This window comes from Perissodus microlepis, chromosome 5 (assembly GCF_051167445.1).
Source record: "Perissodus microlepis isolate ML-2025 ecotype Zambia chromosome 5, ASM5116744v1, whole genome shotgun sequence".
In the NCBI taxonomy this organism is placed as follows: domain Eukaryota; kingdom Metazoa; phylum Chordata; class Actinopteri; order Cichliformes; family Cichlidae; genus Perissodus; species Perissodus microlepis.
The window spans coordinates 17126140-17146135 of NC_140465.1; the positions used below are offsets into that span (position 1 = coordinate 17126140).

The window sequence follows — 19996 nt, forward strand, 5'->3', positions numbered from 1 at the left end:
TCTAGATGACAGGTGGACTATATTTTAAAGCAGGTGGCAGGCTGTCATTGATTTTCTGTTACCGTGTCCTTGCTCGTGGTTTACAACACATACTTTAGATTAAAATAGGAAAAATTCAACATGCAGCAGCTTCTAAATAAACCTAAAGGTGCCTGGGCTGACAAATAGTCCATGTGACGCTTGTTCCGAGACCAAGCTGGTCAGTTTTTCAGCTCACGTGCAGAGCTTCTCGGGAAGACACAGTGGGACTAAGAGATACACAGACCAGTGTGCTGTTGGGCCAAAGACAGGCCAGGCCTGTTCTGCTTCTCATCTACCCCTGAGGCTTCCTGACCCAGAATAATATCAGGCAGAAAGTTTGCTTTCTGGGGCTACTGAAAAGTTGCAGACACCTCGTCCTACATAAAGGACAGACCATTCATCACTGTGTTCTTCCTCTCTAGCCCCAGTTCTGCTTTCTCCCTACTCTGTTTGCTTTCATCACATATCTTCAGTTGGGACTTCTCTGCCTACGTTGCATAGCAGTTGCCAGATGCCACAAGGAAAGCAGGGTACAAACCTAGTTTACCTAAATGTAGAACTTCTCTGTCAGCTTCCAAATGCAAATTTAGTGTGCCCGTATTTAAAATACTTCCCCTTAACTTTTTTTCCTTCTTCTAAAAACAGGAACTCGTTGCAAGGGCATATATGAGGGCATATATGACTAGAACAGGTATATCCGGTGGCACTTTTAATGATTATTTATGTGCTAGTTAAGAAGCACAAAAAGAAAGCCTTCTGTGTGCTTGACGTGTCTTTTTCAGTGAGGCAGGAATGGTGTCATAATCCGGTCTTACTTCCACATTGCTGCAGGCGGGAGCAATGCAGAGTGAAGCAAATAATCAATCGTACACACAGCCTACTCAATAAGTCAGATGCATGCAGCTCTATTATATGTGGTCTGTTACCATTAACAACTGATGCTACGGAGCCGCTTGAAATCTATTCTGAGGTGAGCTTCCTTACCTGTGGCTTTTTACTCACAACGCACCAACAGCACACACTCGACTTTATTTAACGACAAACTCACACTGACACGCTCGGACCGCCAGTCTTTGTCTGAGAAAGGAATGCAGCGTTTGCGTTGATGTCGTGAGCTACAACAGGATAGCTTCTCATCTTTCATAGTGCTGTGTGGGCAGCATCGCCTCAGGGGAAATGAAAAGAGTTTATTACGCAAGAGCTGGATGTTTAATAAAAAGAAAGACTCCGTCCCCTTGACATTGGCTTGACATTTCTGGGTTTGCACCTTGTGTTTCTCGTTCTCACTCAGAGATGGGGAGAGGAAGTGGAGAAAAGAAAAGATACAGAGAGGCTGGAAAAATAGAGGGACTCACTCTTATGTCCCACTTTGCAAACTCTTTGCAGCCTACACTGCCAAGTCAATGTTACACCTATTCCACCTCCCCTAAAGCTTTAAATAGCCCGCTTTCCCTCAAAAGGACAAACCAGAGAGAAACACACAGCCTTCAGCACACTCTGCACCTCCGACTGAACATACATTATTCCTGCTGCCTAAACGGGTAGTCTGCATTGTGCCTTCTGTTCTCTGGTGATCAGTGTGTCATAAACATTTAGAAAGAGATAATTAAACATATGTCAGCAGGACCAGCAGCCAACAATAAAAGGCTTTGAGATATGACATCTCAGGGGAGGCTTTTGCAAAACTCCAAACACTTAAAAAAATGCTTGTGGTTTGGTGACCAGGCTTTAGAGCTGTGTTAATGAGAGTTAATTTAGAAGACTGACATCACACTCAGGACTTTCCATTTAAAGTGGATCTTGTTTTTTTTTTTTTAAATTCTGACCGTAGAATCACTTTATTTGAACCATTTTAATTAATAAAAATAAGGAAAAGCCTGATAGGTTAAAGAGTGTGACGACTGGGGAACAAATAGATTTTCAAAGCAAACAAATAATGCCTTTCAAATCTATGGAGCTCACTAACAAGAATCTTGTTTCTATTTGAAAACGCAGAAGTGAAAAGGTAACCTTGTCAACAAACATCACAATGTTTTACCCTCATGCCCTTCATCCAGACGTGAAGGCTTTGTTTTTTTTTTTTTTTGTGCACTACACTTCAGGTGTAAAAACATCAAGTTGTAGTTTGCTTGGAGTTTATTTAGAAGACCATGGGGATCAAACATAAGCCTTGGTGGCCCAAATAGGACTGGGCCAACACTCCACTGAACTGAATTTGTGCTTTTAATAGTATTTTTTTTTATTTTTTTTTATAAATAATGCGACAGTTTTCCAAACAATTAATTGCCAGTGACAGATAAATTCTTGTTTTTCACTATCTACTATGTAAATGGCTGAGCAATGAGTAATTTTAAAATGTAAGCCCAAAGAGTAGTGCTGGCAGATTTCTTTCATTTACCACAGTACCATATCTGCATTATGCAGAAAAACTGAGACATACTGGTCAAATTTTACTTATTTTTCTGATATTAAGATATTTCAGGGAGCAGATGTGTAGGTAAAATTCATTACACTGACAGAAAGCAGATTTTCACTGGTCCAACCCAGCTGGTGAATTTTGGGTTGTATGAATCAGACATCTCTGTAACAGACAATACATTAGCTGGAGGAAATTGCAACCAACACAGAGTTCAAGCACCCGCTGGTTTATTCTATATAGCCTCCATAAAAACGATGAAGCACTGCTTTTCCACTTTGTTTTTGTACAGATTTAATAACATTAACTGTGTTAATTCACAAAGTCAAGTTGTGGTGGAGTTTCCGCCACAAAAGCAAGAAAGCTGATGTTACACACTTATCCTTTAAACATGGGAAACGATCTGTTTATCCTAATACTTGTAAATGGAAATGCTCTAAATGTCTTTTCCACAGAGCAATCGGGAGATGCTGCTGTGTCTAACTAGCATTATGCATGAAACTGATTCATCACACAGTCTTTATCTGCAACTGTCAGGCACCCCCCAATTTTTTTCTTCCTATTTTATAGCTGATGCTATGCTGCTTAAATCAGCAGTTATGATGTGCCTTTTTACATTTGATTTTTTGAATTGTACAAAATAGAGAAAATAATCTTTTCTAAATTTAAAATTCAAATGTATCCTCTATTTACAGCAACAAAAGAAGCAGATTTGAATAACCTGACGGCCAAAATAATTAAAAAAAAAAGTCTTACACCTGTAGTTGACCATAATAAACATTTAAATAATAAACTCACAACTGAGTATGCACTAAAACCCATGAAAGAAACCTCAGCTTCAAATGACGAAGCCTCTTCCTTAGCTTCCTAGCCCACAGAGCCACATAGCCATATGCATCATCTGCATGCATAAGGAGTTTCTATGTAGATGATCATTCTCTCTTCCATCTCTGCAGGCTCAATTTAACATCCGCCTGTTCTCCAGCCTATGAATCCCACTGGTGGATCATCACAGTGTGTGTATGTGTGCATGCGTGCGCTGGAAAAAGAACAGAATAACAGGGTTTCTTGAGCTTTGAGGGTGCCTCAGTGAGAGTCAGAAGAGTCAGTGAGCATTGAAGTCTTTAGTGCACACACCTAGTCTGCAGACTTCCTGTGTCTACCATGAGTCAGAATCTGCTTGTTACGTAAATCCACAGAGAAGTGAGGGGGACACCGGCACACCTGTGCCCTGCCAGCCTGCTCCTGTCCAGGTTTTTTTTCCTTCCCTTTTTACACAGAGCAGCAATTACTTATTGCTCCCAGTCATTGAACTATGACTCATCCTGGAGGAATTAGGCCCTCAATCAGCCAGTATGTTCTATAGCTGCCTCTAATCAGATGACGATGAATACCAAGTTGGGCTTAACCCCCCCCCCCCCCCCTTACTTGTGCTGACATACAATTATTTGGATCTATGTGTGCATGTGTGGGGGTGAACACAGGCATGAAACAAATAAAGAGTGTGGATAATCTGGAGTGCCTGTTTAGAACAAGAAAAGATCCTTCTTGGTACCGGAGCCAAATCTGCCACCTCCTCACCAGCAAAACCTAGCGCAAACCTCAAAACTACCCCCGCAGCCTACAGTCCCAGCCACGTGACCCCACCCCCTGCCACACAAATACTTCACGTGGAAAAAAAAGACTCTTCCCCCACATACTGTAATCTAGGGCATACTCACCAGCAATGCGGATCTTTATGCACAGTTATAATGTGTTGGGTCGCTTTTTCATATTTATAACTCATATAGCCTCATATATGATCAACAGGTCTGCTGTGACGAACACGCCCGTTAACTTCAAACAGGCTTACATGTCAAGTGACATGCGTGACTGAAAAGTGATAGACTGTGTGTGTATTTGCCTGCATCTGTGCTGTGTTTGTGTGTGTTAAGGGAATACTCCCACCCCTGAGGGGGGAGAAAAAAAGAAAAAAAGTATTATGGTAAGTGGCACGGCCCTAAATTCAATGAGGGCAGCTAAGTGTACAGTGCCCCGCCACCGCTTCACAGACTACCCTGTGTGAGTCTGTGTGTCTGAAAGAGAGAGAGAGAGGAGGAGTGAGTGTGTGTGTATGTGTGTGTGTGTTTGTGTGCATACCAGGTAAACGTCACAGCTTGCAAAGAAAGCCCCTGCGCTGCGAGCGCGCGCCACACTTCCTCAATCGACGGAATCACAGAGAGAAAAAAAACACTAGAGGAAGAAAAAGAGCAACTTTCGTCGAGAACAACCGCCTGGTTTGCAGGACAAGGTGAGTCTGCCATTACAATCCTTTTCAGGCTTCAGTCGAGTGGGTTTTTAGTAGCAGAGTACGGGTTTTACGTCTAAACTTTACAGAAAGTTACAGAAAACAGTACCGCTTCGTCTGCTTCTTTCATCCTTTGGAAAACCTCACTGTGAGGGTGAGGCGAGTAACGCTAAACCCTGGCTAACTGGTTACAGTTTTTCTTCCTCGCTGAAAGCGTTAGCTGTTGTAGCGTAGTGAAAGTTTAGCCAGACACGTTTCATTTCTATGAAAAGTCAACAAGGCAGCTGGCACTACACAGCTGTTTTGGTTAAAATAATAACCCCTGACAACTTTTCCGAGTAGCGACTGGAGCTGCTTCAGTGAAACAGTGCACAGGAATCCGTGACCCCGTCACACTCGGTGACGCTACGGGGTCACAAAAGGTACTGACAGGTGAATTATCGCGACCTACTGATCTATACCCACCACCCCTTTGGACTGGAACATCTGCAAGCATCTGCGGCCCTGCCTTAACACAGTCGGGTTGCCAGTAACTGCATGCAGTATGTCGGTAATTCTGCTTATGTGGAATCCGTTAAGTGACAGAATATCACCAGGGATGAGGAGGAATGTGAGCAGGTCTGGACAGCAAGGATGGAGGAGTAAAGAAAAAAAGAAGAAAAGGGAGAAGGAACAGTTATTTACTTGTCATTAAGACAATCTGGCTGCAAGCTGCTGTCTGAGTCAGACGTGAGGTGACATCTGCGTTCAGCCAACTGACAATCGACCACATCCTTTAGAGAATAAAGAGAGAATCAGATGCACTGACTGATTCTCGGTGAATGTGACCGTCAGAGTTTAGTTTTTCATTATGCGCAAGACTCAAATCTAGATAGGACCAGTGTCAACCTCAGCAATGGTTAAGGTGTTCTGCGCGATCACATGAGGCGTTCAAAAGTGTTTATGAGGGGGTAATTGCATCGAGGAAGAAAGGCTCTTTTTCATACCACGATGAAACACAGTCAGGCTCTCAGAATCAGGTATTGTGTTACCATTTCAGTCAGTAAAAGCGATGTTAGTATTCTTCTGTGTGGAAGAAAATTAAAATTTTAATTGAACTTTAAATTAAGCAAAGGTTCAGAGGAGAGTACAGCCATCAAATTATGTTTCAGTGCTCAGGGGTTTAGTTTTTGTAATGATTTTAACACATTGCCTTTGTGAATGAACAGCGTGTAATGGTTTTTGATACAATTATTAAGCAATAATAACAGAAATCAGTAATTGTGTGGTTTGTTAGGTCAGACATTAGGAAGTAGACAACATAAAGTTGAATAACAAGCTTCTAGGGGATGTTTACCAGTTACAGTATGCTGGGGAGGTAACTAGACAGGACAATTTGAAACTGCTCACAGCTGGTTGGGAAATCAATCACTATTGGCCTGAAACACACAGCATGCCTGCTGTTGATTAACTCCCAAAAGCCCTGGCATCACAGCTCCCAGCAGCAGTACGTGAGTGAAAATGGTTGCATGCTTTTTTACTTGCCTGCATCTTTTATTCTGTCTTACTTTTCTGAGTCTGAGTGTAGGCGGTTACAGTTTCAGGCTTGTGATAGCAGCTAGGCTTTCTTTGGAGCACAGCATGCATTTGGATCAGTGACATGTTGAGACTAGCTCTGACTTTGTAGTGCTAGGAAACACCTCTTGTGTTGCAGCTGCAACCTGTCAGAAACTGCTCGCATAGTGATAAGGAACCAAAAAAATGTGACTTTGTGCTCACATTTTAAATGTGTATCAGTGGCAATAAGAAAATAATAATTAAAGACTCCATGGGTGTAACAGTTAACAGGGGTTACCTAATGTATTGCACATACTGAAACTAGTGGTGTTTGGGTTGTTATAGAGAAAAGTTGTGGCACTGTCTGCAACACTTGTGGGGTTATGCAAGCAGCAAATCATGCGTGAGGTAACAAGCACCCAGCACAAAGGGGGACATTGATCGCTCATTATGTGTCACCACTGGAATTTCACTTCTAATGCAAAAGAAATCCAGTTATTCAGGTATTTCATCTGTAGGTAAAAAATTGAATGATTTTTTTCTCTTCAGTTAGGAAAAATATGGAAAATATATACATGACATAAAATTCAGGTCATGTACTAAATGTGTGCGTAACTTGCTTCCAACAAGCAGTCATTTGGAGTAATAGCCAGTCCACCATAAAAAATTGAGTCAGAGTAAATCTTGCAGTGAGAGAAAGCAAAATACAAATTTGTGCTGCAGCCAGAGGCAAATTTTGCTCATTGCAGGTGTCTCGCTTAGTGACAGGAAATTCTCAAATACCAGTAAAAAGACCGCTTATCTTATCTTCTGTCTTTTTTTTTGTTTGGGGTCAAAATGCTCAGATAGAACTTAGCACTATTGCTTGACATTTTGCAATATTTTGAGACAATGCGATGATGCACTTTAACAGTAATAAAAATGTGGTTGTTCTTGTCTGAGAACAGGCGATCCTGGTACTTGTCACCATGGCTCCTTTCTTGAGGATTGCCTTTAACTCGTACGACCTGGGTATCCTGCCACCTCTGACTGACCCACCCTTCTGTGCTATCAAGATGAAGGAAGCCTTGACAACTGGTGAGATAATTTTTCTGTCTTTTGCAGAAGTCTCTACTTCTGCTTAAACAACAAACACAAATTATGTTATCTTATTTTGTTTAAATTGAAAACATGCCAAAAATATATTTTTCTACTTCCTCTATCTGCCCATCTGCTTCTCAGAAAGAGGGAAGACCCTGGTTCAGCGTAAACCCACCATGTACCCAGCCTGGAAGTCCACTTTTGATGCACACATCTATGAAGGTCGTGTGCTCGAGGTACTGCTGATGAAGACAGCGGAGGAGCCGCTGGCTGAAGTGTCTGTCGGTGTGTCTGTCCTTGCTGAGCGCTGCAAGAAAGCCAACGGGCGTGCTGAATTCTGGGTAAGTCATTACACACTGTCCTTTGTCTTTAAGAGCAAAATGTCAGGATCCTGTTTAACTGTACTTATATTTTGTGTTCAGGTGGATCTCCATCCTTCAGGAAAAGTAATGATGGCAGTGCAGTATTTTCTGGAGGATGCAGATGCAGGTGAGATTAAATTACTTTATATTTTTATATTATTTTTTTTTATTTTCTCTTCTATGCACTTCCTTTTATTTAAGTATGTTTTGCAGCCCCTTCAAAGACAGTTAGAAGGGTATCCCCCTCACCCACACCAGTCATCTAACTTGGTTTTCAGCTGCTAATTTAATGTGGTCCTTACACACACTTTAACGTGTGATTCCCTACTACAATCATAAGGCTATCAGTCTGTGACAAATCTGTAATATGACCTCTCTTTTTCTGTCACAGTGTTGTATATGACTGACTTGTTTTTCTCTCTTTATTTGGAAGAGAGCAAGCAGCCTGTGAAGGAGGAAGAAGCTCCTACTCTGAACCGTAGACGCGGGGCCATAAAGCAGGCCAAAATACACTTCATCAAGAACCATGAGTTCATTGCAACTTTCTTCAGACAGCCCACTTTCTGCTCTGTGTGCAGAGAATTTGTCTGGTCAGTGCCCGTCTAAAACTTTCATCAAATTAGGAAACAGGATATTGAGAATCTAGTGTTCAGGAACTTGTTGATATTTAGTATTAGTAGACTTATTTCTGATTAAGACTGTAATTCTTTTTCTAGATCACTGTTTTGTATGTGACACTTTTAATGTGAACAGTTCCTGGAAATATGAGCTCTCTAATTAAAAAAGAAGTGAGGACAATCCCCTGACATAGTTTGGCAGAAACTCTCAATAACTATTTTTGTTTGCCAGACCATGACCCAAGACTTTGATGACCCATTTTCTTGATGTTATATATAAAATGCTCATGTTTTCCTTTGAAGACTTTAGTTGTTCAGTTATCTGATATGAAGCACATTTTGATGAAATTGGAAATTTTGTGCAAAAAGATACACAAAACTACATACTTTATTTGGAGCCACATTACAGAAATGTACTATTTTAGGCCTAATATTAGATAAGCCTAACATTATTTTCCCAAATTGATTCTACAGAAGTAAAGTCTAAATATAGGAGGCATCCTATCTTATCTGACTTCACTTTATCTTATTTCAGATTAGGAAATGATAAATATTCACCCCAACATCTCGTTTAAGTCCATTATTGACCACCTGCTGGTACTTTTCCATCTTACTGAGCTCCACACATCCTTGTTACCATTAGCTTTCTCAATGATTGCTGTTGCCACTTTAGTTAAATGAAGTTCAGAAATAAAGTACTACCACTAACCCCTTCCTCACACATCTGTACTTACTCACTCTACTTGATGGAAGAGGGATTGTTAGTGTAGCTCTAAGATTACCCTAAAGGTAGGAGACTTATGCTTTTGGGAGGTTATGTTACTTGTGTTATGCACTTTAATATTCTTAGGTAGAGTAGCAAATCAGGGCCTGTTCCTATGAAGTGTTTTAACCTTAATGAGACTTAATCACCATCGTTACCACACAGTTAAGATAGAATTTACAAGTTAGAAAGTGTATGCAATGCAGTACCTGTTCCTTATTGCTTTTGAGTGATAAACTGGGAAATCATTCACAAAGCCTGTCTTTGTCTCACACAGGGGACTCAACAAGCAAGGCTATAAATGCAGACGTAAGTGTACTTCATTAAAAAAATCTCAATACATTGTGTTATAGCTAAAACAGCAACATAGATGTTCAACACGTTCTCACTCCCAAAGCGTTACATTTTACGCTAGGTGACAAATCGTCTGTATATTACGCTTCCGGCACCCAACACGTCCCTATATTATGAGATCGGAAAAATGAGGAAACATGAGAAAACATGAGAACCGTTTGAAATGAATCTACACATGTACGTTCATTTTACTTAAATTGCTTTAGAAAACACTATCTAATGTCATCAAAGTGCTGGTTAAGGTTCGGGATAAGTTTATGGTTAGGGTTGGAATACATGGCTGGAATGTGTATTACCGGCATTCTACTGGAATTCATCTGTAACCAGGCGCGTAGCATAATACACGTTCTTATGCTTTCGCGTTCCTCAGGAATGCCTCGGGACTTAACATATCGTGAGTATATCACATCTCGGGAGTGAGAATGGCTGAGATGTTAAACATAAAAAATGTCTACTTAACCATAAAAGCAAACTGTGAAATGTACATATTCATTTCTTTTACCATTATGCACTCAAAAATATGCTGATTGCTGAAATATTTCCATGTAATTTTCTTTACAAGGTAAAATGATAGATTTAAAGGAGTCTGGTCAAAAGAAATGTAGTGGACTACCATTTTCCTGCAAGATTAATTATATAAATAAATTTGATTTGACATATTTTCGCTGAATTTTATTCAAAATCACTGCTTCGTGTTTATGAAAGCATGTGTGTGTACAGCTTAAAAACTAAAGTATTAATCTGCTATATCGTTTCTTTTTCTCAGAATGTAATGCAGCCATCCACAAGAAATGTATAGACAAAATCATCGGCAGATGTACTGGTACTGCTGCCAACAGTCGGGATACTGTGGTGTGTACACACATTTCTTCTGTACACCATGTACTGTTAGTGTTCGCCATATGTGTCCCAATTAGTGCGCAATAGTCAGTTTAGTGTGGGCTTTTTTTCCTCTGTGATTTACGATTTTGATGTATTCCTCCTTAGCAAATCAACAATGATTCGTTTATCAAATTAAAGTGTATAGTTCGGTCAGGGTTTAACACAAAGGCACATACCTGTTAGTTTCCACTTCCAGTGAAGCATTTTTCAATGTCCATCAATATTAGGGGATAATCAAAGTCCAGCTAACCTAGATAGCAGTGACAGGAATGAGCACTGCACCCCCACACATTGTGGGAATAACAGATGGGGTGTGGTCTTAGGGAAATACTTTAAATTCAACTAGCAGGGACAGATCTGGCCCACAAGTTGTAATCTCTGAGAATTTTTTACACAGTGCTGTAGTGACTTTTGACACATTGAAGTTAGAGAGGGAAGAAGAAGACAAGGGGAGAAAAAAAGGATGAGGAAGGTGCGCAGGAAAGCTAGATGTTACAGGCCTGTGAGCGTGAGTCCTTTGGTCATACATGGCAATGATGAATCTTCTCCGTGCCCAAAGTTCCAGAAGGAGCGATTTAAAATCGACATGCCGCATCGTTTCAAGATCAACAACTACATGAGTCCCACCTTCTGTGACCACTGTGGAAGCCTTCTGTGGGGTCTGGTCAAGCAAGGCCTGAAGTGTGAAGGTACAGCAGAGACATGATTGACTGATTCTGTACTCTACAGACTAAAAAAATATTTACGCCTAAAATGTTGACTTTAAGTAAGTTAATTAAAAGTAAATTTTATGTGTATTTTTTTTACATAGTACAATGTAAAACATTAAATTTAATGGATTTGGTCAAATTAAATTTGCCGTATTGAAATACATTTAGTTTATCCTAAGCATATTTTCCTTAATGATTATTTTAATAAATAACCCTTCAGTTTTATATATTTCATTTTTATTTTACTCAAAATTATTGCTTCATATTTATGGGGGCCAAGAATAATTTTTTTCAGTGCAGACTTGTTTTTTCTCTTTGCAGACTGCGCCATGAATGTCCATCACAAGTGTCAGGACAAAGTAGCCAACCTTTGTGGTATCAATCAGAAACTACTAGCCGAAGCCCTCACACAAGTCAGTCAGGTGAGTTCAGTGAGTCATTCAGTGGATTGTATCTTTTGGTATTCAAGTCCACATCAAGATGCATGACATTACAATGAGAAAGAAGTGTGACTCAGGTGTCATTCTACTAACGCGACTTTGCTCTTGGAGATTTTCTGACTCAGAATGATAACGAATAACAAATGTAGATAAGCACTTGATAACATTTATACTAAAGATTATTTAAAAACTGGTTGTTGCTGTTCTGTTTTCTGTGTGGTGCTACTTATTTGGATGTTTTCCAGAAATATTAGTAAACATATTAGCAGCAAATTTCTTTATAACTTTATAAACTTTCTGAATAAAATGAATACTTAAGCCTTATAACTACATCTCTATATTTTATCATCATTTAAGAAATGAAATACCATTTAAATTCTTGAAGTATTTACATTATTTATCATAATGTGTAAATGTTTGTTTTGAAAGGATAGAGAAGATTCAAATAGATCTGAAATCAAATCTAGGCACTTAGCTTGCAATGTTGCCAGTACACAGAGATGCTTGTGTTTGTTGGCTCAACAAAACCTAAAACTGGATTTAGAGATAATGGGTGTCATGATAACAGTTATCAACTTTCTTTGTTTACCCAAACTTTCCACTTCAGGCTTCTTACCTGAAGTGGAAAGCCTGTAAGCCAAGATAACAAGCTGATTAATAATAACTAACTAGCAAAAAAGTATCTTATTTGTTTCACTTGAATGTGAAACTCAAAGTTACTGGTGTGTGTTGACCTAATTTTCCTGCCCTTCTGTGCTAAACGCCTGACTCATTCTGTTCTGTCTTTACAAGCCTGTCGTTCAACCCAAAATCTATTTAGTTTTGAAGACAGTTAAAGAGAGAAGAATCAAACAAGTTTTTGACTCAAATGTACCACGGCTGTTAGTCGACCATTGTTAGGAAACAGTTGTTTGAGTTCTTCATGTTTATTTTTTGTTTATGTGTTTATTTTTCTTCCTTTTTTCCATCAGAAATCATCCACTCGCCGTTCAGATCCAAATCTGCCTAATCTCCCGGATATTGGAATCTATGACGAAGTGAATAAACTTGCTGGACTTGAGATCAATGGTGAGTGAGCCTTTATTTGTTGGTGCTTTTTCCTCCAAACATTCAAGCAGAAAGTTAAAGTTCTGTACTGATAGTAAATGCTATGCAAATAAAAACTGCAGAAAATATGCAAAGGTTTGAGATAATTGTGTAAATATGTCATTTCTGTGTGTGGTAATGTATTTGTCCATAAGATGGGTCGACATACGGCAAACTTTGGGAAGGTTCCATCCCACGGGTACCGTCTCGTCTTACCCACTTAACCAAGATCAACATGGACAACTTCATCTTCCACAAAGTCTTAGGAAAAGGCAGTTTTGGCAAGGTACGGAGCAATGATGTCAGTGTGAAACGAACTGTGAGACTGCTGTCTTAAAAACTAGAGAGAAAAAGAGAGAATATAAATAAGTGAACCAACAACACTCAAGTCAACCCATATCAGCTGTCATCATTACAATGGAGGCTGTAGTTCTCTTATAGAAATTATTACATGGACTGTGGGTGTTTCATCAACCAGTGAATTAAAATACTAATACTTCTCTTCTCTTCTCTTCTCTTCTCTTCTCTTCTCTTCTCTTCTCTTCTCTTCTCTTCTCTTCTCTTCTCTTCTCTTCTCTTCTCTTCTCTTCTCTTCTCTTCTCTTCTCTTCTTTCTCTTTGTAGGTCCTGCTGGCAGAGCTGAAAGGGCGTGGAGAGTATTTTGCTGTGAAGGCTCTGAAGAAAGATGTAGTGCTTATGGATGATGATGTGGAGTGCACGATGGTAGAGAAAAGAGTCTTGGCTTTAGCCTGGGAAAACCCCTTCCTCACACACCTTTACTCCACCTTTCAGACCAAGGTACTTCCCCTCCATGTCATTAATGACTGTATTTTATTCTGCATCAGTAGTTACATTACATTACATCGTTGTGCCTTTAATAGTAAAAAATGAAATGTTTCTCTAGGAGCATCTGTTCTTTGTGATGGAGTATCTGAATGGAGGTGACTTGATGTTTCACATTCAGGAAAAAGGGCGCTTTGAGCTCTACAGAGCCACGTGAGTTCCACCTGTCACACAGCCATCGTGACATACTGTACGTTACTCAGTGGAAACACAATCCCTGCCATCCTTACTCAGTGCTCACATGCTTGTCTAGCTGCCCAGAGACTCACACTTACAGAAGATACTTGTAAAGATGAGCATATGTTTATTGTCTCTTTGTCACTTTTTTAGCCTGCATCTTGTTTTCTTTTATATGATGTATAAAGTCTGAAGGACTGGGGCAATACTGGCATCTATTAGCTCCTGTTCTTTAGAAGACAGGCCTAGTAAGGAGTGAACAGCTCTTAATGTTTGTGTATGGGGAGATATCAGTTACTACACCCACTTCTCATCACACTATGGGAATCTCTCCAGAGAAAAACAATCGCAAGCTGGTGAAATAAAGCGTTATGAATCCAAAATCTGGTGGCACCTTGACTGCCAACTAAACTTTTACTTTTTTAAATTAAATTACACTTTTACAAACCTGCTGACATTTCTTAGCAAGTGCTAAGGATTCAGAGAGATTAATATGAGAGTAATAATCATGTTATGTGGTGTTTAGAACAGATGAAATTCTTGCTTTTTAGTCAGTTATAAATTTAATTCACTGAGTGCAGAAATCTTTTGAAAAGTAATGTTTTGGCTGAAGATTTTTGACAGAATTTGGCTGTATGTAGCAGAAAAATACAAAGAGTGTACAGTCGGGTTTTAAGACTGAATGCATTCGCTGGATTTTTTTCTTATAAACCACTGAAATGCTTCATGTTCTGCTTTCTAACTGTTGTGCTTAGTCACTGATCCTTACATCTCCTGTAGTTAAATCAGCGGCTGTGTCCAGTACCTTTGAGATGACAGGAGTAATTTTGTACTTTGCAAACACTGACACCTGATCCTTTGTTGGCATCCTCTAGAATTCTCCTCACTCAGTGACTGTATTCACTCTGGGTAATTTATCCTCAGTGAGTGAGCGAGAGAGTGGGCTATTTTATTTCCCTACTATTCATTCCTTTACGTGTTTGCATCTTTTTTTATGTTAATGCTTAAAACAAACATGCCTCAACAAGACAGCAGAAATTCTGTGGTTCATAAGACCGAATTTAAGTCAATTCCAGCAAAGCAGTAAATTAATTAAACAAATTTGCTTTAATTTAAATGTATGCGTACAGTCTGTGGCGTTAACCATGCATTGTTTTTGAAGACTGAATGGTAATATCAGTAAGAGCAGCAAGCTCATGCTATGAGCTGTTGCTTCTTTATGCAGTGCACTTTATGTAAGTTAACTTTGGTAGTTTTGCCTATCTTGCTGACAAACAGCATAGCTCCACCATGACTATAACATTGCCTGTTATAGCCATGCTGGAGCAGGTTGGTTGTTTAAACTAAAAAAAAAAAATAGGATGCATTTATACACATTTAAAGTGTTAAACAAATGAGGATGGATGGATTAAAATAAGGACTTTAATATTCTCTGCCGGGAAATTATTTTGTAACAGCTCTAATACTGGCGAGTTGTAAAATCCCACAAGCCTAACACAACACAGGACTACAAGAAATCACTGGGATGCATAGTCTGTAGTCTCAATGCAAGTGTGGATGATGTCACACGGAGTTGCCAGTTTGCTGGAGAGCGCGATGTAAACAACAGCCAATCTGGCATGTGAAAAGTCTGTGGGTATATAGTGTGGAAGTAGCCCCATGTTAAATATGTGGGCTGCAGAAGCGTTCCTTCACAGTAATGTGACAAGGGTGGCACCATCTGTTGTTAATAAAAGTGGCAAATCATCCACATCTTTATTTATTACGCTTGGATTTATTCCTGTTCACCCGAACTGTCTGAAAGCGGTTGATGGTAATCAAGGGATCTGAAATATACCCTGTAGCTATGTCTCTGTAAAACATAACTGCACACTCATTAGGCTCATTTCCTTGTCAATCTCATGCCCATTAACATAATTTCCTGCACTGTTAGAGGTGAGATATGGCTTTGATCCCCTCCTTTCATTTTCTTATCTATCTGTTCCTCCAGTGGCATTTCCTCTTATTTCTGTAGGAATGCTCATTATTGTTGTGAAAAAGACAAAGCAGTATTCTTCCATCAACCTGCACTTCCACCGTCATGCCAGTCAGGAAGTCGTCTAGTACCTGCAATATACATAATCTTCTGGTGACTTATTTACAATAGAATAGTTTCTGTAAACTTGATGACACACAAGATTAATGTGTCTAAACTGTCGTGTTGTATATTGCTGCACAGGCTGTCACAGACTATAAGGCATGTGCTGGATCTGGTTATGCAACATTTTTCCTTTGGCAGTGACTGAACTGCAGAGTCTCAGTTAAGCTCATTGCCACCACAAAGGCTGCTGCTAACCTGACAAAGACTAGTTTCATGCACCATTTCAACTTTCCTTCAGCTTGCATGCATATCGAGGTGTCCTCTTACAACTGTGTGTTTTTGTTTTGTTCTTCGTGATCCAGGTTGAGACGTTCTTGTACATATGCCTGCACTGTCTGACTCCTATTCTATGAGGACTGCATTTCTAATGATGTTAAGTGAGAGATATTGACAGTCTATTCAGTCCTGTTCAGCAGGTCATTTAGTGTCACTGTGCAGGAACTGGGCTGGAGAGATGGCTTTGTGTGCTCTCCGGACCTGGTTGTTTCACTCGACACAGATGACAAGAGAAGCAGGTCAGCGATAGGCTAATCATTCGGCTCGCAGCAGCTCTTGGGTTTCACATTATGAGAGTGTTATTCACCTGTCTCCTACTCCATACAAATGTCCTCTTCAATAATTCAGGTGTACACTGAAATGAGTCTGCAGTTACACCAGTGTTAAGCTGCCAGCTATGTACTGAGATAGCTCCGCACAGGCCTGTAGCTTTCCATCAGAGATGAGTGTCTGATATTTCTGTCTCTGACTCCTTTGTCTTGCCAGGTTCTACTCTGCCGAGATCATTTGTGGTCTTCAGTTTTTACATTCCAAAGGCATCATCTACAGGTCAGAGCACAGAATAGGAATTTCACATGAATATAAAATACACTTAAAAATCTGTTTTCTTTACATTATTTTGTTGTTGTTTTTTAATGCGCCAATGATTTCAGTTGCAAGTGTAATGAGAAAATGAATTTGCAAAGTCTCCAAACTTGTTTAGTTAGGTAATCCCACGCATTTTTGACACTTTTTCCCCCTGAAAGTTTAATTATTATTGTGTGGCATGCATTGAGCAAGGGCTGTTATGAAAACTGTGGACTTGGATGTAGTCCAAAAATGTGATTTAAATTTTTTTTAAAAGATTTTGGGAAGAGGAAAATGTAAATGTGTTTATTTGTTACACTGAGAAAACCAGACTCCTGACATTTCAGGACAACACAAAACTAAGATAACTGTTACAAAATGTCTAGTAAATGAACATAGAAACAGTAGACCACTCAATTGGACTGCATATCTCAAAGACCTTTCATATCTCTGCATAATTTTGTTTTTTTTAATTATAGTGAAATTAACTGAAATCACCTATAAGTATAGTAAAAATTAAATATCCTTAAAGAAACTCGTATAATTACTGCATTTTACAAAACTGCTGCTTTGTGTAGCGAATAGTAGTGTGTAAAAAATCTCACAGTTCAAAGTGGAAATGCATCTGTAATCAAACATTAATCCCCTTAAAAGTTTATTTAACCTTTTATTGTAAGTTGTTATTTGTGTGGTAAATTCTGTTCTAACAAACACAAAATAGTTTTCTAAAACGTTATCATCACAATAGCTCATGTTTATATCCTAACTTGGTTCTACTTTTTATTCATTTTCAGGGATCTTAAGTTAGACAATGTGATGCTGGACTGCGATGGGCATATAAAAATTGCTGACTTTGGCATGTGCAAGGAGAATGTATTTGGCGACAATCGCGCCACAACTTTCTGCGGCACTCCTGATTACATCGCTCCAGAGGTGCAGTCTTCTTCCAAAATTCTCTCTTGTGCTGAAATAATCAAATCTGCAGTTAAAAACAAAACTTTTAAACGTCTGTCTGGTTTAATTGTTATTTATAATTTTTTGTTTAACTTTAGATTCTGCTGGGACAGAAATACTCATTCTCAGTTGACTGGTGGTCATTTGGGGTGTTGCTGTATGAGATGCTGATTGGTCAGTCACCTTTTCATGGAGATGATGAGGATGAGCTGTTTGAGTCCATTCGCATGGATACTCCCCATTATCCCCGATGGATCAGCAAGGAGTCGAAAGATCTACTTGAGCGGGTTTGTATCATATCTTTAATACTAAATATAATAACCCCAAAAAGCGTTCAGACACGAAATGTCCATGAGTCCCAAAAAGTTGACTCTGTTCATCTGGACGTAGCGTTTTCAGTGGGAGCAATGTTTTATCACTCATCCAAGTGAGTTTCATGTGTTTATTTCACAAAGTATTAGGTAAACTAGTATTTGTGTCACTGGCAACAGACTGGACATTGAACAAGTCAGAAACATGAAAAGAAGCAGCTTGCAGTTGCACAGAAACAGTGGGCAAGAAAAAGCAGCTTACATTTCATACCCTATATGAAATAACCATTTGAAAGGGTTTTAGGGTAACTGAGCTTAGTCCTCTGCTGGTGTGGGCTAATACTGGGATCAGCTAGTCTGCTGGGATTGTTCCAAGACTTGCCTTTGTGGCCTGCCTGAGCTAAAGCTTTGCTTGAGGTTTAGTGAAATGAAATCAGCCTCTCTTTTGAGGGAGCATCCAAAAGCCCTCCAAATATTTGGACAAGTTCTAATTGTCACACTTAGTGCAACATATCCATTGTTAATATGGTCTACTCCACCTGCAGTTACTCTGCCAGTTGTAAGACCTCGCAGAGTCCTGACCTGAATAACTTAGATTGTCTGTGGAGTAGGAAATGACGGTAAAAAAGTTAGCTTGTTGATGCACTTGAGTGGAGGGAACATTAAGCACCAAGTTCAGTCCCTGGCTAGTACGGTCTGAGAACATAAGCAGTCCATTTAACTGAAAATCCTTTGTGTTTGACACATGATCACATATATTGCTTATGCAACCTTTCTGACCTCCCTTCCCTGCAGTTGTTTGAGAGAGACCCAACTCGCAGGATAGGAATTGTGGGTAATATCCGGTTACACCCCTTTTTCAAGAGCATTAACTGGCAGGCGTTGGAAATGAGAGAGGTTGAGCCCCCCTTCAAACCCAAAGTGGTACGTCACACACACGTCACTGAGGATTTAAAAATTGTGCTATGATTACATTTTGCTGAGATTTGTTTGTGGAAACTTCCAGAAAGCGCCGAATGACTGCAGCAACTTTGACCGGGAGTTCCTCAGCGAGAAGGCTCGTCTTTCCTACAGTGATAAGAACTTCATAGATTCCATGGACCAGTCGGCATTTGCTGGGTTTTCATTCATGAACCCCAAGATGGAGCATCTTTTAGAAAAATGATGTCATCCATGTCAGACTCATGTTACTCTCCTCATGTTTATGGAACAGTTCGCCTGCTTGCAGATGAGCAAGCTGTTTCACAATCAGTATTTGTTTCACCTTATTTTAAGCACAAACTATTCTTGGGTACGATCAAACAACAAACGGCCCGTGTACTGTATATATATATATGTGGATGTTTCATTTATGTGCATGCTTATTATTTGTATAGGTTATGAAGACCTGTGTGAGTAATAATATACTGTGGGAGTGGGAGTCTGAAAAATCCTTACATTCCACTTGACGTCATTGCTACCATCTGCTGCCATCATGTTTCCCTTTCATGTTGAAAATCATCTCCACTGGGGATAGAAAATATGAAATGGAGGAAAAAGGCTACAGGGACTAATTTTACTTCATGCTTCAGATATAGGTCGTATTTGTGAATGAGGTGACTGCATGTTTAGAGATTTGAGACCAAGAAAAATCCATCAATCTTAGCATTGTGGCTTAAATATGAATGTTATAATTTCAAACATCCAACTTCTTGCCTTTGACTAAGAAGAACTTGTGGTTGTAAAGTTGACTGAACAGTGCCATGTAATGATCAAACTTTAATGCTCCAGCTGTTTTCAGCTGTACAGAAAAGTTCTGTTTTGTGGATGGAGGTGCAATGAGTGCAGCCATGGGTACAAAAAGAGTAGTGAAATGACTAATTGGTGAGCCACTTAAACGCTGTATATAATATTTATGTATATTGTTGTTAACATGTATATTGGTTTGCAAAGGATGTATTTTTTTTTTTACTGTCTCCATATTTCCCATATGATTAAAAAAAACATAAACTCCCAAGTCTGTGCTCCTTTTGTGTGATTTTGAAGTGCACTTAATAGAAAAGGTTTTAAATAAATTGACTTTCAGGAGCTGGACTGGAGGCGATCTAAAGCAATATAATCTTTATATAAATTAAATTAAAATTTTAAAGCCTTTTCACTTAAAAGCGTTTTGGAGCTGATCATCGAAAAAAAACA

General features: G+C 39.4%; 1 protein-coding gene across 1 annotated transcript; it reads left to right on the forward strand.

Annotated features, from left to right (window-relative positions):
- The first annotated feature begins 4486 nt into the window (after positions 1–4486).
- On the forward strand, positions 4487–19817 carry prkcda (protein kinase C, delta a). Its single transcript, XM_084928358.1, has 18 exons — positions 4487–4727; positions 7208–7337; positions 7482–7681; positions 7763–7829; positions 8136–8292; positions 9360–9391; positions 10203–10288; positions 10878–11007; positions 11350–11450; positions 12440–12536; positions 12710–12840; positions 13178–13351; positions 13458–13549; positions 16476–16538; positions 17351–17489; positions 17609–17797; positions 18617–18745; positions 18828–19817. Exons 2-18 carry the CDS (start codon positions 7229–7231, stop codon positions 18984–18986), a joined length of 2055 nt encoding a protein of 684 aa, XP_084784484.1. The 5' UTR covers positions 4487–4727; positions 7208–7228; the 3' UTR covers positions 18987–19817.
- The last annotated feature ends 179 nt before the right edge of the window (positions 19818–19996 follow it).